General features: G+C 51.4%; 1 protein-coding gene across 2 annotated transcripts in view; it reads left to right on the top strand.

The window, feature by feature from the left end:
- Nucleotides 1-26,864, top strand: part of LOC105490808 (adenosine deaminase RNA specific B2 (inactive)) — a 525,558-nt gene that overhangs the window by 487,263 nt on the left and 11,431 nt on the right. For both annotated transcript variants that reach the window (XM_071070547.1, XM_011756712.2), the window contains exons 7-8: nucleotides 3,203-3,371; nucleotides 19,579-19,760. In XM_071070547.1, coding sequence (XP_070926648.1) covers nucleotides 3,203-3,371; nucleotides 19,579-19,760 — 351 coding nt within the window. The remainder of the gene's footprint in view (nucleotides 1-3,202; nucleotides 3,372-19,578; nucleotides 19,761-26,864) is intronic.

The following is a 26,864-nucleotide window of genomic DNA, read 5'->3' on the forward strand; positions in this document are numbered from 1 at the left end:
GTCTAACCTGAAAGCTTTGGGTTAACTCCTAGGAACTAGTTGTTAATTAAAGCCGGGCCTCCCTGTTGTCATGGCATTAACAAGCTATCAAGTCTACTTCATGGAAAGTTAGTTGTGCAGTAGCAACTGGTAAGAATTTAGAAAAGTCTTACAATATAATAGGCAACTTTCAAGATCTCGAAAAAGACCACAATAGTTGAAACATTGGGAGAATATAAGGATACTATAATTAACAGAAATAGAGGGACAGCAACAACCACATTCCCTGAGAAAATATCCCCCAAATGGAAGAGTAAAGTCCTTAATATTGTGATAATGTTGTGGAAACTGTTAAGTGTGATGGCTCCTCCATGCTTTCAATGTTGCCTTCCACAGAAAGTTGATGTTCATAAAGAACGAAGTGTTTTGAGTCATACAAACTATTTTATGTTCAATTTATCATCACCACCACCATCATCACCATCATCACCATCACCCTCATCATCACCATCATCACCACCACCATCATCACCACCATCATCACCACCACCATCACCACCATCATCACCACCACCATCACCATCATCACCATCACCATCATCACCACAATCATCACCATCACCACCACCATCATCACCATCACCCTCACCACCACCACCACCATCATCACCACCCTCATCGTCACCACCGTCATCACCATCACCCTCATTACCATCATCAACATCATCATCGCCATCATCTTCACCCTCATCATCATCACCTTCATTATCACCATCTCCATCTCCATCACCATCATCACCACCATCACCATCATCACCACCACCATCACCATCATCACCACCACCATCATTACCATCACCATCATCATCACCATTGTCATCATTATCTTCACCATCATCACCATCACCAACATCACCATCCTATCACCACCTCCACACCACCATCATCTTCACCATCACCATCACCTCCATTATCACCATCACCATCACCACCATCATTATCATCACCATCACCTTTAAAGCTGCAAAGAAGAGATTTGTGCTTTATCTGGGGAAGGGCTGGGCATTTATTTGCTGTGCCTGCCCAGGCTCAATACCTCTCCTTGGCTCTTTTTTCCATGAATGACTCAAAGACGGGTCCAAATTTTATCTCATCAAGTATCTAGTTGGTTACAAAGTGAAAAGCCATCTGAAGCCTCTCAAAAGGTCTTTTCTCCAAAGAATGCAGTGATCTTTCTTCCCAATGCATAGCGTTAGGTACTATGAATGTATAGTGAAATAATGTCAGCTCTTAGAGACAATTAGAAAAGACACTGGAAATTACTTGGGATCTGTAGGAGAAAGTTCCTATATAAACCCAAGCATTAGTTACCATTCAGCACTGTATTAGTCCATTCTCACATTGCTCTAGAGAAACACCTGAGACTGGGTAATTTATAAAGAAAAGAGGTTTAATTGGCTCAAGGTTCCACAGGCTGTACAGGAAGCATGGCTTCTGCCTGGCTTCTGGGGAGGCCTCAGGAAGCTCACAATCATGGTGAAAGGTGACATGGCCAGAGTAGGAGCAAGAGAGAGCCGGAGGGGAGATGCCACACACTTTTAAATGACCAGATCTCATGAGAACCATTCACTGCCACGAGGACAGCACCAAGGGGACGGTACTAAACCGGGCATGAGAAATCCGCCCCATGATCCAATCGTCTCCCACCAAGTTCCGCCTCCGACACTGGGGATTACATGTCAATATGGATTTCGGCGGGGACACAGATCCCAGCCATATCAAGCACTGTCACTGGGGAAAGTGAGGGGGAAATTCCATTTCCACAGCTTCTGAAACTTCAATAGGAACTTTCTAAAGAAAGTATTTAATATTCACTTATGTCATCATACGTATATAAATGATAGAATCACTATACTATTTTATATATAATTCAAATGCAAAGCAGTAGGTCATTTCCATATTACAATACAATCCAGATTTAACGTACAAAATTTTGGCTGGGTTCAGTGGCTCGGGCCTGTAAGCGCAGCACTTTGGGAGGCTGAGGCAGGCGGATCATGAGGTCAGGAGTTCGAGACCAGCCTGGCCAACATGGTGAAACCCCGTCTCTACTGAAAATACAAAAATTAGCCGGGCGTGGTGGCGCACGCCTGTAGTCCCAGCTACTCAGGAGGCTGAGGCAGGAGAATCTCTTGAACCTGGGAGGTGGAGGTTGCAGTGAGCCGAGGTTGCGCCACTGCACTCCAGCCTGGGTAACAGAGTGAGACTCCATCTCAAACAAAACAAAACAAAAACATACAAAATTTTTTCAAAGAAAGAAAAATATAAATTTAAGCTTCCTCTTGCTCATGCTAGTTCTCCAGGTAATTATGGGGAATGTGGTATGGGGGGGGCGGTGGGTGTCAAGGGGACCCTGGAAAGGAGAACACAGAACACCTGAGGGGCCCACGGAGACCCACCAGAGGCTCTGTCGCTTCTGGGCCTCATGGGACTCCTACCCACGGAGACCCTTGGTAATTAGAGGACACAGTGAGAGCGGAGGTGCCCAGGCGACCCCAGCACCTTCACAGCAGCCACCTCGCTGACTCCTCCCAGCCTGGGCAGCAAGCACTGCTCTACCCCTGTCGTTAGAGGAAGTCACTGGGTCACAGTGACTTTGAGACACATTCCCAGGGTTACACAGCCAGCTTACCATGGAGCCGGGATTGACACCTGGACCAGGGCAAGAGCTGAGTCCCACTCACCGCCTACTTCTGCACAGCCCTCCAGCTAAGCATAAATATTTACATTTTTAATGGCTGAAAAGTGAGAAAAATGATATTTCACGACACCTGAAAAGGACACATCCAACTGCGTATTCAAGTCCACGAAGGAAAATGAAGCATTGAGGACGCAGTGGCCCCTCACTAGCCTGAGCACGGTCCAGGCCGTGGCTGCGTTTACGCAGCAGAGGCAGGTGTTGGTGAAAAGAGAGTCTGGCTCATGAAGCCTGGGTTTTTACTCCCTGACCCTTGACTGGGAAGTTGGCCCAGCCCAGGCGGGATGGTGTGTCTCTGGAGCCCACCCCCACACAGCGCTAACTTGTGACGCCCCTTCCTCATCCCAAATGCCCGGCCATGGCGAGGGGCCCTTGGACCTCTGTTGCAGTCCTTCCTCCTCTCCCACCTCCCAAAACCAAGGCGGCTTCCCTCTTCTCACCCCTCCCCGTCCTCTTCTCTCCTAGTGCACAGCAGCAAACACCTCGTCAGGAAGTTCCGCGGGCACCTGCGCACCAAGATCGAGTCCGGGGAAGGGACAGTCCCCGTGCGTGGCCCCAGTGCAGTGCAGACCTGGGACGGCGTCCTGCTGGGGGAGCAGCTGGTCACCATGTCCTGCACGGACAAGATTGCCAGGTGAGGCCCACAGCTTCCTCTTGTGGACGTTGGCTGCGGCCAGTGGGGAGCGCCAAGCCCCAGGCTCCCTGCGTACCACTTCTGGTGGGGTCAGAGATGTTGGGCACATGAGGTCAGGGCCCTGTGCCTGAGTCGTGAAACTCCACAGCCATTCCGCGTGTTCAGTCCCACACCCTGAGGCCAAGGCACCCCGAGTCCCTGAGTGAGCAAGGCCCGGCCACCCCAGACTGCCGCTGCATGGGGCAAACACAGCCTGGCCTGAGCTGCTGGCCAGTCAGGGTGGCCATAGGCTAATGAGAAGCCAGGGCCTCCCCTGCCCGCTGCGCTTTCCACCAAAACCTGACAAAATCATCCAGGGACAGCCACAGGCCTTGAGGTCAGCTGCTGGAACACCTCTCCCCCACCACCCAGAGCCATTGTCTTCTTGGAAGGAGTTTTCAAAGCCTCCGTGTGGAGGTCTCCGGATGAGGTGCCTCCGCTGAGCTCTGTGCAGAGGAGCAGGAAGGTGCAGAATGGGCACCCGCCTCCCTCCCAGCACCTCCAGTCGCTGCCACGCCCCGAGCGCCTCCCTGAACCTTGGTCTGACGCGTTGAGACCTCTCCCTACCTCGGCCTGATGCCTGGAGACCTCCTTGACCTTGGTCTGATGCCCTGAGACCTCCCCCACATTGTTCTGAGGCCCTGAGGCCTCCCCAACATTGGCCTAATGCCCCGAGAGTGCCATCCCCACTGCAGGACATTTCTGTAACTTTGGTTTGGAAAATAAGGGTCACAGGTGTGGGGATAGCATGAGTTTCCCTAAAGAGCCATGAACTCCCCGCAAGCCTGATTTAAAAAAAAAAAAAAAACTAATAACAGCATGGTCACAGGAAGTCTGGGTTGAGTGACCCAGAACGCCCTTGGACACTCTGGTCATCCTGTTCCTCTGTCATCTGAAGCTGGAGTGGAAACAGCGCACTTGGCGCAAATGTGGTCTCTGGGCACCACCCCTAACTCCCAACGAGGCTGTGACTCTGAGACCCTCTGTAAGGACGTTTTGTGGTGGAGCCAGGCAGGGATGCAAAGGTTGGTCCCCAGGATGTGCAGGAAGGAGGCTGAGTGGGGAGGGGCAGGAAGCCCAAGGCCCGAGGAGGACCCAGCGCATCACCCCCGAGGCTTGCATGGAGGCTCTTGTGCCCACGGGGTCCTGGGCTCTCGACTGCCACAGCAGGACCTGGGGAGAGAAGGGAGAGGGTGGGCCCAGCCAGCCCCCATAAAATCCTAATCAAAACGCAGCCACCCCGAACAGACAGACGCCCCATTGGGGTGGGCTGTGTCTCCAGTGCCTGCACGGGACGGGCACCTGCCATGTGCCCAACAGATAGTAGGAAGACTATTTACCCATCCTAACCCCGAGCGCTGGGCCCTGGCCTGTCCACAAAACCCAAGGGGCTGGAGGTCAAGGGGGTGACATCAGGGGACACAGAGCCCAGGAGGGAAGGGGAGACCCCCGCTGCACCTGCCTCCGCCTCACTTGCCGCAGCCCCTACAGTCCCCTACAGCTCTGCTCCCCAGGATCCACACAGACTGGCTTCTGGGGCCCAGGCAGATGAAACCCCAGTCCTGACAGCAGTGGTTCCGCCTTCTCATGGAAATGGTAGGAGAGCTGGGGAAAATGGTGCCCTTTCCTTCCCAGCTCTGGGCACTCCTGGCTGGGGAGCCGCAGGGTCGGCCTAATGACAGCAGACCAAAGCCGGCCGTGGTTTCTGCATCATAGGGAACAGCCCATTGTCGACAAATAGCTCATTTTTCAGAAGAAAATGTCTTCCTCCTTTGTAATATTTTCATCTATTCATGACGGAGAAAAAGCAATAATTTTCACCTCAACTGAAATTCTCTTGGTGCCCTAAGATAGCATTGGGTTTCTAAATTTACTCTCTGGTGCCCCAGAAAAATGAAGTAAATTAGCATCTATAGAATTGAAACCTGGCTGTCCTGGGATCTTCAACATCCATAGACGGTGGGCTAAACACAGGTGCAAACCCACGCGACGCTGGACACAGGTACAAACCCACACGACGCCAGGAGGTCCGGTCACAGGTGCAAACCCACATGATGCCAGCAGGTCTGGGCACAGGTGCAAACCCACGCGAAGCTGGACGCAGGTGCAAACCCATGTGACACCGGCAGGTCCAGGCACAGGTGCAAACCCACGCGACGCTGGACACAGGTGCAAACCCACGCAATGCCAGCAGGTCCAGACACAGGTGCAAACCCACGCAACGCTGGACACAGATGCAAACCCACATGACGCCAGCAGGTCCGGGCACAGGTGCAAACCCACGCAACGCCAGCAGGTCCAGACACAAGTGCAAACCCATGTGATGCCGGAAAGTCCGGGCACAGGTGCAAACCCATGCGATGCTAGACACGTGTGCAAACCCACGCAACGCCGGCAGGTCTGGGTACAGGTGCAAACCCACGCGATGCTGGACACGGGTGCAAACCCACGCGGCCCTGGCAGGTCCGGGCACAGGTGCAAACCCACGTGACGCTGGACGCAGGTGCAAACCCATGCAACACCAGCAGGTCCAGACACAGGTGCAAGCCCATGCAATGCTGGACACAGGTGCGAACCCACGTGATGCTGGCAGGTCCGGGGCACAGGTGCAAACCCACGCGACGCTGGACACAGGTGCAAACCCATGTGACGCCAGCAGGTCTGGGTACAGGTGCAAACCCACGCGACGCTGGACACGGGTGCAAACCCACACGACGCCAGCAGGTCCGGGCACTCAGTGGCCACTCAAGGGGCAGGGTTTTCTCTCTGTAACAAAATCTCCTTGATAAACAAAGGTCCACACTGCTTCCCGGCCAGGGGTTTTCAGTGACTGGGAATTTGGGGCGATTCTAGACTCCTTCTGAAAAGAGAATAAAAGTTTGTGGAAATTGTCACGCCCATGGCTCTGGGTGGCTGGAGTGAGAACTCCTGAATTTGTCCAGGAATTAATCCTAAGCTCCTGCCGGGTTAGAACAGAGTTGTGTCCTCTCTCTCCATTCACAAGTGCTTCACTCCCAAGTCTGGTGACAGGGAGTGCAGTAGACAGAGGGGTGCCCGGGTGTGGGGGCACAGGCAGAGCTTGAAATGCCCCCAGCCACTGGCCGAGGCCCCTCGACGCCCAGCCCACCTTCTGGTTCTGTCCCTGGTTCTCACCTGTCTTAGACTTAGCTTCCCCTTGTCCCCATCATCTCTTCTCCCTCCTTCTCTTGCTCTCGGCCTCTGTCTCTGCCTCTGTCTCTATGTCTCTCCCTCTGTCTCTCTGTCTCTTGCTTTGTCTCTTCATCTCTGTCCTTGTCTGTCTGTCTCTGTCTCTCTCTGTGTGCCCGTCTCTGTCTCTCTGTCTCTGTCTCTCTGTCTCTGTCTCTCTCTGTGTGCCCGTCTCTGTCTCTCCTTATCTTTGTCTTTTTATCTCTGTCCTCATCTCTCTGTTTCTGTCACTCTTTCTCTCTCTCTCTCTCTCTCTCTGTCTCTGTCTCTCCCTCTCCATCTCATCCTCCTCCCTGGCTGTGCGTATCCCATCTCTTCATCTCTGCTCCACTCACCCTCCCTCACTGATGAGCTCCCTGAGCTGCTCCTTCTGCCTGCCTCCCTCTTCCCCAACGCCTTTCCCTTCTCAGCTCCTGCCGCCACGCTGCTCCCTGCACAGAGCCTGCAGGCATTCGGTTCCAGGTACCGTCTGCTTCTGCATCTGAGTTCTGACCTCCAAGGGCTCACCGGTGCTGCTCAGCTGCAGGGTACCTGCCACGGTGGGGTGTACTCAGGGCTGCTCGGCTGCAGGGTACCTGCCATGGTGAGGTGCACTCAGTGGCCCTCGGTGGTCCTCGGGAGCCCTCGGTCAACCGCCCTTTTTGGTGAGCAGGAGGGGTAGGAGGGGAAACAGTGGTCCCGACGAAGACAGAAGTGGTGCCACCACTCGGAGCCTCTGCTCTGGGCCAGGCACAAGCAGTGGCCTGGGGACACAGCCTTTGGCAAGAAGGTACTTGTGTATCTGCCAAAATCAGACCTAAGCATAGACCAGGATGTCCGTGCTAAGGCAGGAGCTGTTTCAGAATTGCGCCGCACTTGCCATTTCTGAGCAGAAGCATATGTTATGCTAATGATTCCAGACCATAAGCATCTGGGCCGTGCATTATTTGTACAGAGAGACCATCTGATAACGTATGTGTTCATCTGCTTTCTATCCTGTACAAAAACAAAAATTAAACCTAGGGCTTAAATAACATTCAACATAAAAGATCCTTCATACACAAATACGGATGAAATATTCTAAGTCAGGGAGTTCATGACGGCCAGGGCTCTGTGGAGAGTGGAGTCTGAGGACACGGAGGTGGAAGTCGCCGTCTGTGAAGCTGGGGGAGGACACACGTGGCCGTGGAAATGACCTCACACGAGGCACTGTGACCGGCGCTGGGTGCACAGGAGCCAGCCTCATCCTGAGGGCCATGATGAGATGTGCAGTTTTGAAAGTTGGTTGTCAAATAAGTCATTATTAAAAACTAAATTACATAAACTTAGAACTAAATAAGTTATAGTAAAACAAAGGTAATAAGTACTCAAAACCCACCACTCCAAATTATTTTACTGTTATTTGTGGTCTTGAAATTATTTACACCTCTTGTATCTGTGTGGTAGAAATACCACAAAATCATGCTGTTTTCCAAACCCCTTCATCGCTGCCCAAACCTGCTCAGTGACCTCATGCTGGGGCCTTGAAATCGGCCACAGTGATGGTGCTTACACCATGGAAATTGGAAAGCTACACACACATCCTGGTTTCTTTCTTTTGAGAGTTGATTGTTAGCAGCATACTATGGTCTCATCCAGAAATAACATATTTGAGGCTGCTAGAAGTCCACTGTCTGAACCCGGGAGGCCCTCACCCTCCTTAGAATCAATCCTTCCCACCAAACTCTAAGCTTCTGGCAGGCAGGGACCTTGTCTCATTCCACGTCATGCATTCAGTGTCTGGCACGGTGGGTGCGGGCACATAGCAGGCATACATAGATCGATAGATGACAGATAGATGGATAGAGATGACAGATAGATGATACAGCACATAGCAGGCATATATAGATTGATAGATGACAGATAGATGATATGGCACATGGCAGGCATACATAGATCGATAGATGACAGATAGATGGATAGATATGACAGACAGATGATACATAGATTATAGATTAGATGATAGACAACTAATAGGTGATAGATGATAGGTAGATAGATGATAGATGATAGAAGATAGATTATAGATTGGATGATTGATGATAGAAGACAGATGATAGAGAGATAGGAGGGAGGGAGGGAGGAAGGGAGAAGGGAGCAAGGGGAGGCTGAGCCACAGCAGGAGGGGACAAGGGCTTTGAACCCCTCACAGCACCATTGGTAACACCTTGGTGGGCTGGCAGGGAGAGTGCCTGGAGCCTCCCTGGCACAGGCTGGCGAGTGCAGCCTCCACGTTGCCCTGGTGCTGGCTGCAGCAGTCTTCAAGCGCCGGCTGACTTGGCTATGACGGCTCCACTGAGACCCACCCCGAGGAGACGTCTACACCATGGGGAGGCCCCAGCGCAGGAAGGGGCTGCTTCCAACCGTGCCAGCCTGTCCGTCCACCTGAGGCCTGCCAGGCTTCCTTACACCCCCGCGAGGCACAAAGTGCTCCACGCGGTCAGCGTCCAGAAACGGCTCACTGCGCTCGCGAATGAAGGAAACCTGCTCTTTTGTCCGAATGCCCACGATGTGAAATAGGAATCGCTGTGGCGTGATTGATGCCGCCCTGGGACCTGGAAGTTGAAAGGACTGCAGGCCTCTGATGCGCCAGGCAGACGACTGTACAGCGGTGAAGCATGCATCTTCTGCTCAGTCACTGACTTCGGCCAGGGCTCCAAAGGTACGTGTGCTGCTCATACATTTTAGGGATATGCTGAAACCAGTGAAACCTAAGGATTTTCTCTCCTCAAGAGCACGAGTCTCATCCCACACGAGGCCAGGAACCCATGGTCATATTTGCTTTGTCATTTAGAAATTTCTCTGGGAATAGATGCAGTTCTGTTCGGGCAGCCATGAGATAAATGTCTGGCTGGCTTTTGATCTCCGACTTTGTGAGACTTTCATGTATTAAAATGAGAATAAATGGATAGAATTGTATATATCATTAAGGTACAGAAAGTGCGTCCGCCAGACAAATTGGTCATTCTCTTTGCAATTTCCCTTTGATATCAATGAAAAATGATCTTTTGTATCAAAATATCTAAACAAACAACACAGCTACATTACTTCCCACCTGCAGATCAAAAGGCATGCACAGACATCACCTGTCAGATCAATAATACCTGTAATAATATTCCTGGGTGGCAGCAGACCTTCTGGGTACGGAATTCCATGAATAATAATAGATTTCACTTCACAATGTCCGTGGTAAGAGCGGTTTACAGCAAAATATGAAAGTGTGTGATAGAAACCTTGAAATTTTTACAGTGGCTTAAAATGAGCCATAAAACATTGTGGAGAAAACTTTTTTCACATTTCCTTACACATCATCTGATGTCCCCTCCGTCCTCTGTGTGGGCTTCTGGCCTCCTGTGGCCACAGTCGTTCAGTGCACCAGGGTACGGGAGAGCACTCGAGTTGGGGAAAGGTATGGATGTGGGTGTGGGTGACAGTGTTGTGTGGGTGTAGGTGATGGTGTGGGTGAGGCTGTAGGTGTGGGTGTGGGTGACAGTGTGGGTGTGGACCAGGCTGTAGGTGTGGGCATAGCTGACGGTGTAGGTGTGGGCATGAGTGTGGGTGATGGTGTGGGTGTGGATGTGGGTATGGGTGATGGTGTAGGTGTGGGTGATGGTGTGGGTGTGGATGTGGGTGTGGGTGATGGTGTAGGTATGGGCATGGGTGACGGTGTAGGTGTGGGTGATGGTGTGGGTGATGGTGTGGGTGTGGATGTGGGTGTGGGTGACGGTGTAGGTGTGGGTGATGGTGTGGGTGTGGATGTGGGTGTGGGTGATGGTGTAGGTATGGGCATGGGTGACGGTGTAGGTGTGGGTGATGGTGTGGGTGATGGTGTGGGTGTGGATGTGGGTGTGGGTGATGGTGTAGGTATGGGCACGGGTGACGGTGTAGGTGTGGGTGATGGTGTGGGTGATGGTGTGGGTGTGGATGTGGGTGTGGGTGATGGTGTAGGTGTGAGCATGGGTATGGGTGCTGCTGTGGGTGACAGTGATGGTGTAGCCGCCCCACCCCTAAGGGCCGAGGCAGGTCATCCTGTGCTGATGGGGTTGTGATTCTTTCTCAGGCGCCCTCAGCGTTGCTCTGGGGATCACTGAACGAGTCTTTTGTCTCCATCCTGCATGCCTCCCGCGATGCACACCTAATGTTCTCTGCCGTTCAGAAGGATCTGTGGGTGTTGGCAGGCCACACGCCCCTTGCTGCATCTGAAATCCACTGTGGTCTCTGGGAACCCACGACTGAGCCACAGGAGGATACTCTGAGCCTGTTTGCTGGGCAGAACCCCCACTCCGCCTGCCTTGGTGCCCTGACAGCACTGATCACTCATCAGGCTCCAGGTGCCCCAGCAGAGAAAGCTGTAGGCCAAGCCCCTGCTCAGAAGCCCCTCTTCTGGGCCAAGGGCCTGTGACCATCTTGTCTCCCATGACAAATCAGGCCCTCCCTGTGGCACTTAGAACTGTGTCCTCACATCTCAGGGGCTCCACAGACACCACTGACTTGATGATTACGTAACCACTTAGAGCCCAAGGGTGCTGCCTGGTCGCTAAGACCAGCCCCGAGCAAATGGCCTGATGTGCAGCCGGGCCCACTGGGGGTCCAGGCCATGAGAGGATGCTCTAGAGTCCCAGGTCCCTGAGGCATCTCAGTCTGCCCAGGGCCTCGTGCTGATGCAAAGGGGCTGAGGGAGCAGGAAGGCGAGAGGATAGGAGGCAGGGACAGAGCCCAGTACGGGGCCCAGTTGCCTGCACCTGAGTGCTGGGGCCAGGGACAGACGCGTCCAGGTGTCCTTGGCCTCCTCTGTGACCTCAGGGGCAGTGGGTGCTCGGAGGACAGGGATCCTGGGGGGTGGCACCAGCCACACGCTCCCAGGGGAAGCACGACCTTGCAGATGCCTTTCAGACTCTGGCCTCCAGTACTGGGGGAACATCCCTGTTTCAGGCCATCCCACAGCAGCCCTAGGGGGCCGGCACTGGCAGGCGAGAGAAATCACCCATTCAGTCTTCAGGAAATCAGAGAACAGACACAGTCGCAGTAAACTCGATTCCTAAAATCCTACCCAACCAGAGCCCTGGGAAGACGGTGGAACTGCAGTCGCAGTAAACTCGATTCCTAAAATCCTACCCAACCAGAGCCCTGGGAAGACGGTGGAACTGCAGTCACAGTAAACTCGATTCCTAAAATCCCACCACCACCACCAGAGCCCTGGGAAGACGGTGGAACTGCAGTCGCAGTAAACTCGATTCCTAAAATCCTACCCGACCAGAGCCCTGGGAAGACGGTGGAACTGCAGTCGCAGTAAACTCGATTCCTAAAATCCTACCCAACCACCACCAGAGCCCTGGGAAGACAGTGGAACTGCAGTCACAGTAAACTCAATTCCTAAAATCCCACCCAACCACCACCAGAGCCCTGGGAAGACGGTGGAACTGCAGCAAGTGGGTGGTCCCCCAGGTCAATGAGAACGGACCCGCAAATCCACAAGTGAAGGCTGAGGAGCGCCCTGCAGACCAAACCGTGCCCCTGTGTGGGACGCCGCAGGCCTAACAGTCCCGTCCTGAAGGCCTGTGGACGCGGCCTGTTTTTCCAGCTCTGTGGAGCCAGGCTACGCTCTCACTAACAGCCAGACCCCAGGCTCCTGAAAGAACGGGGAAAACCGCAGAGGTGCTTTTAGCTTTTGTCTCTAAGAATCAAACGTTGAGTGGCATATAAAAAATCTAAATCTCCTGGAACTAATGTGCCTTCAGATATGGTTTCTAATTTTAAGTACCTGAGCTTGATTATTGATCACAATGTGTCTTTAAATGAGCAGATTAAAACTTTCTCCATGAAAATGAACCGTAAGAAATTACAGCTGCTCTCTGGGGAATATGGCACTGGCTGATTTCTAAATCTAAATTTTAGCCTGTGCAGAGCTCCGTCTCCCCCCACCTAGAGATCGGCGGCTCAATGTTCCCTCAGCAAGAGCTTCTCGCGCCTCCTCTTGGCCACCCGGCCCGCCTGGGAACAATTCTGACGCCTTCCTCCATGATTTGTTGACTCCACTGAGGTCAAATGAGTGTTGTTCATTGTTCTAATCTCAGAGTGCAGGTCCTTCCTAACAGAACTGCTTTTAAACACCGAACCCAAAGTTCCCCCAGTCTGGTTTAAAAATATTTTTACTCCTTTTAAAATATGCATTGTATAGATTGAGACGAAGTCTCACTCTTGTCACCCAGGCTGGGATGCAATGGCACGATCCTGGCTCACTGCAGCCTCTGCCTCCCAGGTTCAAGCGATTCTCTGTCTCAGCCTCCCAAGTAGCTGGGACTACAGGCACCGCCACCACTCCTGGCTAATTTTTGTATTTTTAATAGAGACAGGGTTTCGCCATGTTGGCCAGGCTGGTCTCAAACTCCTGACCTCAAGTGATCCACCCACCTCAGCCTCCCAAAGTGCTGGGATTACAGGGGTGAGCCACCGCACCTGGCCTTAAGTGACATTTTATAACACCTCTAGTGAGGAAAGAAGCAGTGATCAATTCGCTAACACTTACCAAACACAAAAAGTAATAATGGAAGAATCCGCAGCCCCGCTGCCGCCGCGGCTCTGCCCTCCTGCACCAGCACCACCGACCTCCGCGGCTCCGCCCTCCTGCACCAGCACCACTGACCTCAGCCACAGTTCCCAAGATCAGAGCCCAGTTCCTGGGGGGGACCCTGCCCAGATGCTTGGAGACGGCAGAGGGTGACAAGCCCAGCATCTGCAAGGTAAGACTTGGAACTCCAGTCAGGGGACAAGAGAAAACACGAGCCGGGCTGAGTGGGGACCTGGGACGCTCGGCAATGACCCAGACAGCGTGGACGCTGCCAACCCAACACGGAGACACAGAGATGGAGGCAAAGGGCTGAGGCCTGAGTCACAAGGCGTCATCTCATGGCCGCCGTCTTCACAGAAGGAACCAAAGGTCCCCGGGCTGAGTGAAAGTGTCCTCTGTCCCCAGAACCAAGAGGCCCCACCGCAGGACTCTCAGACCGCACAGGCCCGAAGAGGAGAGGCCGCATGTCCCAGAAACCATCCTCCCAGTGGGAAAGCGTGGCCCCCGCACAGGTGGCCGAGGTGAGGAGGAATCGTCAGGACCCGGGAATGGAGAGACGTGCCTTCGCTCTCGTGCTGAGGAATTTTACGTTTTACCAGCGTGTTGCAGGTAGACTTGGCTGGAGAAGTTGTATCAAGAAAAAGTGTGTTTTTCAGATAGGTTTTTAAGGAGAGAAATGAGACATGTGCGGCCTGGAAGTAATTTACTGGAAATAATTGGAAGCGGCTGAATATTCCACCCACCCCACCTGACCCCAGCTGCCCTGTGCCCCCACCTCACCCCAACGGGCTGCCCCGTGACCCCACCTGACCCCAGCGGGCTGCCCCGTGACCCCACCTGACCCCAGCGGGCTGCCCCGTGCCCCCACCTGACCCCAGTGGGCTGCCCTGTGTCCCCGGATGCCTCACACCCCAAACGTCAGCAGTCAGGACGGCGTCCACCCAGTCTTGGTCCATCCCGGCCACTGCGGCAGAACATGCTGGTCCGCCACAGGAATTTGCTCCTCTTGGTGCTGGAGGCTGGAGGCCAAGGTCTCGGCTCCAGCGGTTTCCGTGTCTGGTGAGGCTTCCCAGGTGGTAACAGCGCCCTGTGCCATGTCCTCCCACGGTGGAAGGGGCTGGGGAGCACTCTGGGAGGTGAGGATTCTATGTGAATTTTTGGGAACACGAGCAATCGGACCACAGAGCCTGGGGGTGTGCACTGTGCTCCCTTCCCCTTGGCCTGACCTGTGTGAGCTCCTGGGGAAGCTGCGGGCAGCCCAAAGACCCCTCAGGCTGTGCCACGGACTCCGGTGAGTTGTCTCCTGCTGTGAAGCAAACCACCCCAAAACCCTAGGGCCACCTAAAGTCTGTTGCAGGTGGCCCTAAAACAACAAGGCCCTCGTGTACTCCCAAGCCCTCCCTTTGAGCTCGGGGGCTGGCTCACTTCATCCCCACGTGGCACCAGCCGAGGCAGCCCCCAGGCAGCAGGGACCCTTTCCTGGCAGATCAGCTGGGGTGGGTGGAGGCCCTGGATCTGCTTCACGGACTCAGGAGTCTCTGCAGAATGGCAGCCGGGACCTGAGGGAGCACCCAGGAGGTCAGAGGACCCAGTCCCAGGTGGCATCATCCCACCGCCTCGGGCTGAGACGTCCCAAGCTGCAGAGGCTCAGGGCAGGTGCAGGCCCACCCTGTGGGTGTCCCGGTCACGCTGAGGAAGAGCCTGTGGGGTGGGGTCGCTGAGAGCCCAGATGGGTTGTCTCCACCGTTGAACACAACACAGCTGCTGGTGAAGGGACAAACTGTCCATCAGCTTCCTCCTACGCTTCAGGCACCTCCATCTGCACACCAGACCGGCGCTCAGCAGTGCCAGGAGATTTAAACCACAGGCACCTGAGGGCCAGGGCAGGGGCAGCCCGGCAGGAGGCAGCCATAATGACGCTGGACACAAGGAGGGGACCTTGGAGGGGACAGCGTGAGAGCCCGGTGTTTTTAGAGCAGTCACAAGCGTCCTACGTGATGTGATGGTCGAGGCCAGCAGGAGCCGGTGAGGGGCAGAGGGTCCATGCGGCAGAAGGTGCAGATGGGGCAGCTGTGGCCTCCTGGCCCTGAGGGCGTCCCAGCGAGCCAGGCCCGCCGCAGAGGCACAGGAGCTGTGGGACCCATGGTCAGGCAGGCCAGGGTGTCAAGAATGCACCCTCATTTATGTAACCAGTTCCCTGTTAAGACGCACTTAGGTGATTTCCCGTTTCTGTTTTGCCGCGCTTTGTCTGCTTTGCAATTACAAACAGCCCCTTCAAGACCGGCCCTATGCGTACATCAGGCATTCCACCGAGAATGCAGATGCTGGGTGAATTCCTAGCAGGCCTGCTATTGAGTCAAAAGGCTGTTGGCTTCTCTTTCACCTAGAAAGGCCCCAGAATAGGTCTGAGTGGCCTGGAAATGGGGTGGGGCCTGTATGCAGAGTCATCGCAGACTTATTACCTGTCTTGGCAAAAGGTGGGAGGAAGAAAGTGTGAGACAGGGTTTGGGGGTGGGGTGTGGAGGAAGGGAAATGTCACCCCCAGACCGGCCAGAGATTCATCTGTCTCCTGTGCTCTTCCAATGCCGTGAGAGGTAGATACGGCGACTGTGACCCTAGAACCAGCCCAGAGATGGTGGGCCTCGAACTGAGCAGCCTCAGAGCCACCTGGAGGCTCCTTGGAGCGCCAGGCCCCACCCCAGAGTTCACGAGCCGGCAACCCCGGGGTGCAGCCAGGAACCTGCATTTCTATCAAGTTCTCAGGTGATGCTCCATGGCTGGCCCAGGCACCCCACTTTGAGGACCACTGAGAAGACAGTCGCTCAGAGCAGCAAGAGAGGGGTCAAGGGAGGCCCCGCGGACCAGCATCATGACCTAACTGGTACCTGACTGTGTTGGTGCCAAATGTGCCGCTTCACTGCCGACGTCCTCAACCCCGGCTCCCATGAGAATCACGTGGGCGGCACCGCGAGAGCTGATGGCCGCACTGACTCCCCAGTCACACCAAAATCCCTGGGGCAGCCAGGCCTCTGGAGATCCTCAAAGCTCCCAGACGATCCCACAGCAGGCCTGAGAGCCGGCCCTGCAGAGCTGCGGACGCCAGGCCGGGTGGTAGCTGAGGACTTTGCCGCAGGCTTCATGTAACTCCTCACAGGTCACATCACAGAGGAAAACCAAAGCGTCCAAAACAGGCAAGGGCGGTCCTGTTCCCTGCCTGACGCCGGCACGCCTGCAGGGACAGCCTGAGGTGTCATCAGCACACCAGAGACCTGTCCTTCCTTCCACTGTGGCCTGGAGGCCGCTGCCTGGACTGAGAGAACGGGTTGCATCTCCCGGCTAAAGAACGGCAGCCTTTTTCCAAGACCTTCCCCGCGGATCTGTGGTATTTCAGTGATTGACAAATGGACAAAAATATATTTATTTAGGGATTATCTATATTGAAAACTAGACATGGGTTTTTTCCCTCTGTCAACATTGCAGTAATATCGGCTATTTGAACAAAAGGAGAGGCGTTTTTCCATTCAATCCTGAATGCTGAAAATTCTCCAGCTGATATTCAGAAAGACATTTGGTTTTATTGATCACGTTAGCTGAGTAAGTTTAAACTCTGGTAGCCAGTCAAGGAGAAGGTTGATTTCCTCTTTATTGTAAAGGCTATTAGGTGGGAACCAGATAGAGAAGTTCTTTGTCTTCCAACGGTCCTGCAGCATCACAGCCACACACATACGTTCCGGAAGTTTTGTTCAAAGCCCCTGCTCTGATGGCGTCTAACACTGAGGCGTCTCTTCCAGGAATCCCAATTTTACTCTTTAACTGGTGGCTTATTTCAAGAAGGTGCTTTGTCACAGATGGTGGAAATGTACTTTTCCCTGCTTTAATTTATAAGACATTTTAAGACTGAGAATTAACAGGCTCACTGGGACACAGAACCTGGAGACCTGGGCCCCACACCGGTGTTTCCTGGGCTTTGTTTTCCGGCATCTCCAAATCTGAGGAGGGGCATCTCACACCCCGAGGAGGGCCACACTGCTGAATCTCCTCCCAGCTTTTGGTCTGTCCTCTGGTCTCAGAGTCAAAGGAACAAGCCAAATCCCTCAACTGCTCCTCAAAAACGTCGGCATTGGCCGGACGCGGTGACTCACGCCTGTGATCCCAGCACTGTAGGAGGCCAAGGTCGGTGGATGGCTTGAGCCCAGGAGTTCGAGACCAGCCTGGGCAACACAGCAAGACTCTGCCTCTATGACAAATACAAAGCAATTAGGCTGCAGCGAGCTACGGCTGCACCACTTGCACCACCATACTCCAGCCTGGGTGACAGAGTGAGACCCTGTCTAAAAAAAACACACAAAGACCAGGTTCAGTGGCTGACACTTGTAATCCCCGCACTTAAGGAGGCCGAGGTAGGAGGATCGCTTGAGCCCAGGAGTTCAAGACCAACCTGGGCAATATGGCAAAACCATGTCTCTATTAAAAAAAAAAAAAAAAAAAAAAAAACACAGAAAACACAGCCATTGTTCCCTGAAAGAAAAGCTCAATTACAAAAAATTTCCTTTCCCAGGATTTGTTGCTATTCTCTGACTTATCAGTGAACATCAAGGAAAAGATTGACTCTCAAGAGCCACCATCTGAGATCCAGGCAGACACGCTGTGGAATCTGTGGAATGAAGGTCCTTGGTGACAGGTGCTCTGTGGCCTCCGACCATCCGAGATCCAGGCAGACACGCTGTGGAATCTGTGGAATGAAGGTCCTCGGTGACAGGTGCTCTGTGGCCTCCGACCATACGAGATCCAGGCAGACACGCTGTGGAATGAAGGTCCTTGGTGACAGGCGCTCTGTGGCCTCCGACCGTCTGAGATCCAGGCAGACACGCTGTGGAATGAAGGTCCTTGGTGACAGGTGCTCTGTGGCCTCCGACCATCCAACATCCAGGCAGACACGCTGTGGAATGAAGGTCCTCAATGACAGGCACTCTGTGGCCTCTGTCTCGTCCTACCCTTCAGAGCGCCCGACCTTGCCCCCGTGGTAGAAGCTCGCGCATCCAGCGGCCAGCCCTTCCCTTACTTTCTGGGAGAAACACCGTGACTTGTAGAAATGACCACAATATTTTTTTAAATGAAGTTATGCAAATCTGATAGACTGAAGTAAATGTTTCATAAAACCAATGACTGTTTAAATTGTAGGACTAAATTGTTTGTATATAAATATTACCTTTTATATTCCATTTGAGTTTTATGTAGATGAGCACATTACTTTAATGACCTGCATTTGCGGAGGGAGAGAGGGAGAGCGGCTCCCCGAAACCCCCACCAGCCAGATGGCTGCCTTTTCTTGCATGAGATTAAAAGATGTTTCTCATTCACGGAGATGCTTCTGAGGCAAATTAATATCGCTGGCTAAATTGCTTGTGTTTTTGGAATAAAATTTAAAGAGAACTTTTTAAAGCAATTGGTGTCACAGGTTCTCAGAGAAGATTACTCTCCAGGTAGATTCAGTAATTAATGGAAAGAATTCTGTGTTAATTGACTGCTTCGGGAAGGGAAACGTAATGACTCCTTATTAATCATGAAAAGAGACGCTGCATGCGGGGACGGCAGTAATTGCTCTAACAGTGGAGAAATGTTAATTAATGAAAAGAACAATGATGTAAGAAATTAGCTGCATAACACTTGCTGCTGAAGGAGGTAGGATTTTAAGCACATTATTTAGAGTGGAAACCACAGAATGTTGCCTTGAAAAACACACACTCTTGCCACCCAAATTTAAGGGGAAAACCTGTCAATGCTCTCGGCATTTTTGCTTGAGGAAGCAAAAACATTCACCCCAGAGCTATATTTATTTCAAACAAAATGGCCTTGTTGTTCATCTCCAATCCGGGCTTCTGAAACCAAAATCATCCCCAGACCAAAACGAGGTCATATATTAATGTAATTTCAACACATTAGGTCATTTTGACTGCTAAGGACAAAGGGAGTACAAAGTATTTTTCCCTAAACTGAAACAAATTCCATTTATAATATTTCCCAGCTAATATAAAGAAAAATTCAGATTCACTTTCGGGACAGAGTATCTTTTTTAAAAAATCTAATTGTCAGTCCCAGAGAGAACCTAACAGCTTCCACTCTAACGACCCATTTTCAGAAAAGGGAGCAGCATTTGTTAGCACACAGGGGCCCGCGGAGCCCAGTCCCAGGCGACAGTGTCCCCAGAGCCCCCGTGATGGCTGGGTTGAGTCTGGGGCACTCCCAGCGAGCCCCCCCAGGTCTGCACGATGGAGAAAGTGACAGGCCCTCAGGACCAGGCCGCAGAGGGGCGGAGAGGACCGGGCTCCCTGGGCTCCCGGCTGGGGCCCCGCTGACCGCTGGCTCTCCCCACAGGTGGAACGTCCTGGGGCTGCAGGGCGCGCTCCTGTCCCACTTCGTGGAGCCCGTGTACCTGCAGAGCATCGTGGTGGGCAGCCTGCACCACACGGGCCACCTCGCACGCGTCATGAGCCACCGCATGGAGGGTGTCGGCCAGCTGCCCGCCTCCTACCGGCACAACCGGCCTCTCCTCAGCGGTAAGAACCCCCATCCCGGGGGCCCTCCGCCTCCTTCCCACCACCAGGCCAGACGCAGCTGTGCCCGGCGGTGCCATCCCCGGCAGACTGCACCCATGTTGGCTAGTGGCAATTTATGATTTAATAGGCAAAGTCCTACGATTTTAAAAAGGAAAACTGATGAGAGGTTTCAGCGTCTCTCTGCATATAGCAACAGGCCAGGTCTCGACGTGAATTCACGACTGTGTGACGATGCTGTTTTCAGAATGGGTCGTGGTGCTCTTTTCACAGCGGTGTCTAAAGGAGCCCTGAAAACAGAATCGCTAGTGCTGGGCTCACCCGAGAGGCCCCACCTGCCCGCCCACAGGAGGCGATGCTGAGGAAGAGCCAGGTGGGCGAGGAGGGGCAGGGAGAGGGGGCACGAGGCCCACACGGCGGAGCGGGTCTTCGGGACCCAGGGCCCCGGGCCCTCCGCACCCTTCAGAGGCTGCAAGGTGACTCCGCAAGCACTGGGCCGGCTCCGCACCAGGGTTCCCCACAGCCCAGATGTCCTCAGAGACCCGAGCCTCCCGAGCCTCCACTTCCCCACGTTACCTGGGGCCTGCCCGGGCTGCCTGGCACACAGCCAGTTGCAAGGATGAAGAGTCCCCTGGCAGCTGTGAGGTGCCCTAGAAAGACGGGGGAGAGGTCTTGGGAGGGTTTTGTGAAGGACACACTGACCGGGGGCGACTCCCTGCCTTTCACGGGAAGGACAGGAAGCCGGGGGAGGGTTCCCCAATCGCTGCCAGCCTCGTGCCGGGCTTGCAGAACACCAGGTCTTTGAGTCGGCCTCCCTCGCTGGAGTGGGAGAGCTCTCTGAAGGGCCTCGCTGTGGCAGAATCAGGCAGATATGTGGGGGGAACAGAGAAAAGCTGTGCCCCAGCAAGGAGCGCGACACCATGGGCTTGGCAGGGTTAGGTCTTAAACCAAATCACCGGAAAGAGAAAGCAGGACGATAAAAGAGTGGTGTCCTGCTGCAGCTGAGAGTCACTGGACCTAGGATTTCTTCCCAGGACTCTAAACCTGCTCAAATGATAAGATCGGGGTTAAACAGGGATTCGTGGAGGCAGGAGTGGGAGCTTTTCTGGGAATAAATAATTTGTGAAAAGCACCTAACTGTGCTGCTCGATTTTCACACCAGCCAATGACAAAGGTTATTATCTCTGTCTTTTTATTTTTTTATTGAGACAGGGTCTCTCTCTGTCGCCCAGGCTGGAGCGCAGTGGTGCTATCTCAGTTCACTGTAACCTCCGCCTCCCAGGTTCAAACAATCCGTGTGCCTCAGGTTCCTGAGTAGCTGGGACCACAGGCATGCACCATCACACCCGGCTAAATTTTGTATTTTTGGTAGAAATGGGGTTTTACCATGTTGGCCAGGCTGAACTCCTGGGCTCAAGTGATCCACCCGTCTCAGCCTCTCAAAGTGTTGGGATTATAGGCGTGAGCCACGGTGCCCAGCCCCTCTGTTGTCTTAATGTGGGATGGGAAGAGACTCAGAAATTCAACACCTCGCCCAAACCCCTCATCAGTAGGGAGCAAGGTCTTGAACTCAGATCCGATTGGCGGTAAACCCCGGTTCCTTCAGCGTGCCACTCTGCATTCTGGGCAGTGTGGTGCGGTTTCTTAGGGCAGTTGTCCGTGTTTCTAATCACACAGAAACTAACAATGCGAGACAGGCCTCGCAGCAAGAGGCCACAGCTAAGGGAGGGGTGGCCACTGCTCCCATGTTGTTGCCAAGACACCCACTGGCTGCCGTCTCCCAGCAGGCGAGGGCCTAAAGGTGCGCCTCCAAGTCACAGTCCGTACAACTCTATGCGTTGTGGAAATGGCCAATCACTGCAGTGAGTCTGGACCCAGTCTCAACCTCTTTCTTGCTTTCCTGTTTCCTGTGGTTCTTTCCCCTATTTTTCCTTAAAACAGTGACGACTACTTACTCACTGTGGTTGAACAGAAAAAACTGCTCTGGAGTGGGCCCCAAAAAGCCCTGGAATCACCGGTTTGGAACTCAAAGCAAGTGCTCCCGCGCTGCGGGCCCTCAGTGCAGTTCGTAGATTTCAGAGTTAAACCTGAGAGGATTTTCACCTGTTTGACGAGTGGCCCCTGTGATCTTTTTCTGTGCGTTTTCCTTAGACCATCCTCGTTCTGTGTCCAGCGCCTAGTGAAGGGCTTATTTAAGTTTGCGCAGCACAAGGAAATACAGACGACAAATGCAACCGCGTCCTCCCCAAGTCACCATCAACGGAGCAGGTTTTGCCTCCCTGGGCACTGGCGTGTCACCCTCGGCAGCCAGTCTCCCAGTGCTGATTTTCAATCGTGTCCATCTGGGAACATGTCAACATAAATAAAAACAGGAATTTTGAATCCTAAGTGTGAACACAGTGAATTTTAGAAAACGCAATTAGAGAAATTCAGATCCACCTAACATCATTGAGCAGCACAGATAATGGCCAAGCCCGAGAGACACCTGTCTGCTTCCGATCCCAGGTGGCACCTGCCTACTCCTGATCCCAGGTGGCACCTGCCACACCACAGCCAGCGCAGCCTAAATATTTCAACCTCCATTTACATGCTTATTGGGAATCTGGTTTTTATTATTTTGGAGATGCAAATGAGCCTAAATGTTGGTATCTTGCCTGCACGCAACCCCTAAGCTATCCCTGCATTGTTCTTGATGGACATTTAAAAACCAATCATGCAAATTTTGAAAGGAAATCATCAGAATTTCTTGCACCAAAAGAGAAAGAGATCTTGCATAGGGATAATAATAAAAAGCCCCCTCAAATAAGCAAATGAAGTTTGCTTGAAGCTTCCCTCAAGGTCAGTTTGCAGAATTGCCTTAGAAGATGAAGCTGATGTATTAGCAGAATGAGGCCGGGCAATTTAGATATGGCTAAATCAGCTCTGAGTTAAAAAGAAGCAGCCAAGCTGAAAAAGATACCCTTACTCACACAGTCACAGGATGCATATTAACGTTCTTGAAGGATATACTTGAAAAATTCTGCACTTACCACTCTAAACCTACGGCAAAACTCCAGGACCAGAAGCCCATTTCGAGGCTGTCTCAAACCCTGAATCCTTCAGCAAAAGTTGCATTATTTCCTGAGTACAGATAGCCTAAAGGAGTTTGCCCTTGGTCCTTTTCAGTGAATTCAGTAAGATGAACAAAATGATGGGGACAGTAATTAATAAAAATCTATGCTTTGATTAATCATCCTTTTAGGAAAAAGTGAGATGAAAGAGCCACTTTGACAGCCTGTTCCACCAAGCTGAGGATATATGCTTCTCCGAGCTTTCAACATCAAGGCTAAATTTTTATTTCTCTTCATCAAGGAAAAAAACAAAAAACAAAAGGGAAAAAAATCAGGGTAGGATAAATTCGTTGTTTGTGTTAATGGCATATTTAACAGATATGTTGTCAATGATTAATTTCTTAGTCCACACTGAAGATAAAACTGTGATTATTTTTATAGCCCACCTCAAGGTCTTGGCAATGAACATGAAATCTGAGAGATGGACCCAGAGAATTGATTGTTAGAACCGTGACTTGTTTAAGACTCCTGGTTTATGTTCATTTGATGAACATTGCAGTGCTGGTGATAAAATAGAGGAGAACACGGGCTGTCTTCCTTCACAGCACACACGTTCCTGGAGTCGTGAAAATGGCCAGCTGGAGCATCCGAAGCCCTTTCAGGTGTCCATGTTTCACAGTAACCCCATTTGTCAGAAAGAAGTTTGATACTTACTGAAATGTGTACCAATACTAGCTTATGAATTTTGCCCAATGCTACCTATTTTTGGCATTCAAAGTATCTCTCTGTTGCCATTTATGTCCATATTTTTTTATGAGTCCAGATTTTCAAAATGTTATCACACTGAGTTGAAGAAACTTCTATGGAGTATCAGGCCTCTTTAATTCAGGAGAAATTTCTGAAATTAATGATCATTAAGAGTATTTTGCAAAATAACATATTAGCGAAGCAGTAGCAAATATTTTCTTGTATCCAGATGGTAAGTGATTTGCATATTATTTTTACATTAAAACAGAGGTCTATTATGGAGTAACCTACAAAAATTTTGCAAATGTTTAGTCATAAACACATAAGCTTTACAAAAATATTTTAGCAGCCTGCTGTATCTTACAGTCACTGGAGCTAGGAATTTATCCTCCTGTGCCCTTGCAGGAATTTTTGGTGGAGAAAAATTATAAATCTTGCTAGAATAATCTAAAAGCAGTCTTAGCTAAGTGCAGTGGCTCATGCCTATGATCCCAGCACTTTGGAAGGCTGAGGTGGGAGGATCACTTGAGGCCAGGAGTTTGAGACCAGCCTGGCCAACATAGCCAGACCCCATGTCTACAAAAAATAAAATAAAATAAAAACAATCCTAATATCTTTTCATGAGAACTAAAAAAGTTAGAGTCAACAAAGAACTATTTAATGAGACATTTTTATAGATTAGCACAGAACCTTCTAGGCAAATTAGATGACATATAGCTTATGATAAATTTAAAATTACTGAAAAACCTTGTTTTCATTTTCTGGAGAATCCTTTTAAAAATATTTTGTATAATAATTAATTTTCATTTAGTTTCCACCACGATCTTAAGGAATTGTTTCCCAATAGAATTTAAGCAACAAACTTAATCCCATTGCTCCTGAGAATTGTATCATTGACTCCAGGAAAATCCTTCAGTTGTCAATACGTTAAATGTATCCAACATCGAGAAATTCATCAGCATAATCCAGGCATTTGCTTAATCATTGGGCAAGTGTGTATTGATGATAAACAAAGTGGCGGGCACAGTCCCACACTGAGAATAGAGCAGTGAACAAAACAGTCAAAAATCCACCCCTCAGGGTGATTGCATTCCAGCAGGGGAGATGGACAAACAAAATATGAGTGCTTTGTCAAAAAAAAAACAAGACAAAAGGAGGATTAAAAAGTGACCCTCAGCTGTAATAAATAGGTCAGGCGCACTCTCGGTTTGGCGGAGACACTGGCGCAGAGTCCTGGAGGAATGAGGGAATGGAGCTGGGAGAAGGACTCCCACAGGGTTTTGCGAATTGGGCAGGGTTGGGCTGAGAGTGTGGGGTAAGCAGCGGGAGAGAGAGGCTCTCTGGAAAGGCTGCAGCAGGCTTCCTCTCCCTTCTCACCAAGGGAAGATTCCAGCTGGTTTCAGGTTGCTGTTTGGTTCCCAGACCTGAAACAATCATGTAGGCCTCGCTTCGGTGGGGTTACGAAGGTGGTCGCAGGGCTAAAGGGAAAAGTGCAGACTAGGACGGTGCCGGTACCGTAAAAGCCACCTAGCCGACGCCGGCATCTTAGGATGCCGGACTCTCCCCCTGTCCCCCCACCCCCCGTGCTTTGCTGGCTGGGGGCTAGAAAGCCTCGCTCTGCTGCGGTGAGCCATACCTCCTTCAGAAGTCTCAGGCTAAGAGCACCACCCCTCTTCTTCTGAACTGGGATCAGCCTCTCCATGGACATCCCTCATTGCTCACAGTCGCATCCCTGGAGTCAAAACTCTGAGGTTTCTCTGGCATGAAAACCTTTCAATGTCATCTCTGCCTAGATGTGCTCTCCTACCCAGGCATGCAAAGCTCTGCCATTCTGAGAGAGAAATGTTTGCCAATCACAAAACTTAACGAGAGACTAAAGACCCTTATCTTAAAAAAAAAAAAAAAAAATTCTGTGTCCGGCGTTGACAGATATAGAACGATGGTTCCCTGAAGATTCTGTAAAATTCTGGAGAATCCCACTCCCATGGGGCTGCACCGCAAACCGAGGACGGCGGGAGACATTGGCGGGGCACCTGCAATTCTCCTTGGTGGCACCAGGGAGCGAACGGGAGAGGGAAGAGTTGCCAGGCCAGGACCTGGCGAAGGACAGGGATGGGAAGTGAGATCTTCTGGTAAGAGTCCCTGGGAAGCTGAAGGGCTGAGACGTGCTTCAGCAGCCACGGGAGGCTAAGGGGGCGGGTGGGCCTGCCTCCCAGGGCCAAGGTGGGCTCAAGGCAAACAGCCCCTTACAGTGTTTACAGCTTGAAATGATCTCCACTCTTGATTTAAATTAAGATGGTCCTATTACTCATTAGTTCAAAATAACTCTACAAAAAATTTATAAATAGAAGATGGCCACACACACAAAAATAAGCAGACACAGGAGATAAAACCCAAATCCAGAAGAAACAACAGGCAGCAGGACAGACACTCCAGCTTGAGTTTCAGATACAGACCCTAATATAACCACGCTCAGTAGGAGAAAGGACATTTTCTGAAGCAAGATGGAACACTTAGGGGGAGAGATGATAGCTCAGAAAAAAATAGAACCAAATAGGAATTTCAGAAATACAGAAAATAAAATAATTTGGTTAACAGAGTAAACAGAGGATGGTTTAATACCAAATAAACAGAGCGCAAGAGAGAATTAATAAATGGGAGCACAGTTCTGAAGAAAACATCCAGAATGCAGCACAGAAGGCAGAAAGGATATATGGAGGATGGATGAATAGATGATTGATAGATAGATAGACAGACAGATAGATAGATAGATAGATAGATAGATAGATAGATAGATGATAGATAATAGATGATAGATAATAGATAGATGATAGAGATAGATAGATAGATGATAGATAGATGATAGATAATAGATGATAGATAGATGGATAATAGGTAGATGATAGATAGATGATAGAGGATAGATAGATAGAGATTGATAGATATTTATTTTAAGGAATCAGCTCATCAGTTGTGTGGGCTGGCAAGTCTAAATGAACAGGGCAGGCCAGCAGGCTGGAAGTTTCAGCAGGAATGGAAGCGGCACATCTAGAGTCCACAGGCCATGTGGAGGCAGAATTTATTTTTCTTCACAGAACCTGAATCTTTGCTCTTCAGGCCTTCAGCAGATTGGATGAGGCCCAACCATGCTGCAGAGTGCAGTTACCTGCTCTATTCAAAATCTAACAAGTTAAACGTTAATAGCGTTGAACGTGCCTTCCCAGCATTACCTGGGACTGCCGGTTAATCTCACAGTTAATCTAGTTGGGTGCTCTAGCCTAACCAAGGGGACACATAAAATGAACCACCA

This window comes from Macaca nemestrina, chromosome 9 (assembly GCF_043159975.1).
Source record: "Macaca nemestrina isolate mMacNem1 chromosome 9, mMacNem.hap1, whole genome shotgun sequence".
Taxonomy (NCBI): Eukaryota; Metazoa; Chordata; class Mammalia; order Primates; family Cercopithecidae; genus Macaca; species Macaca nemestrina.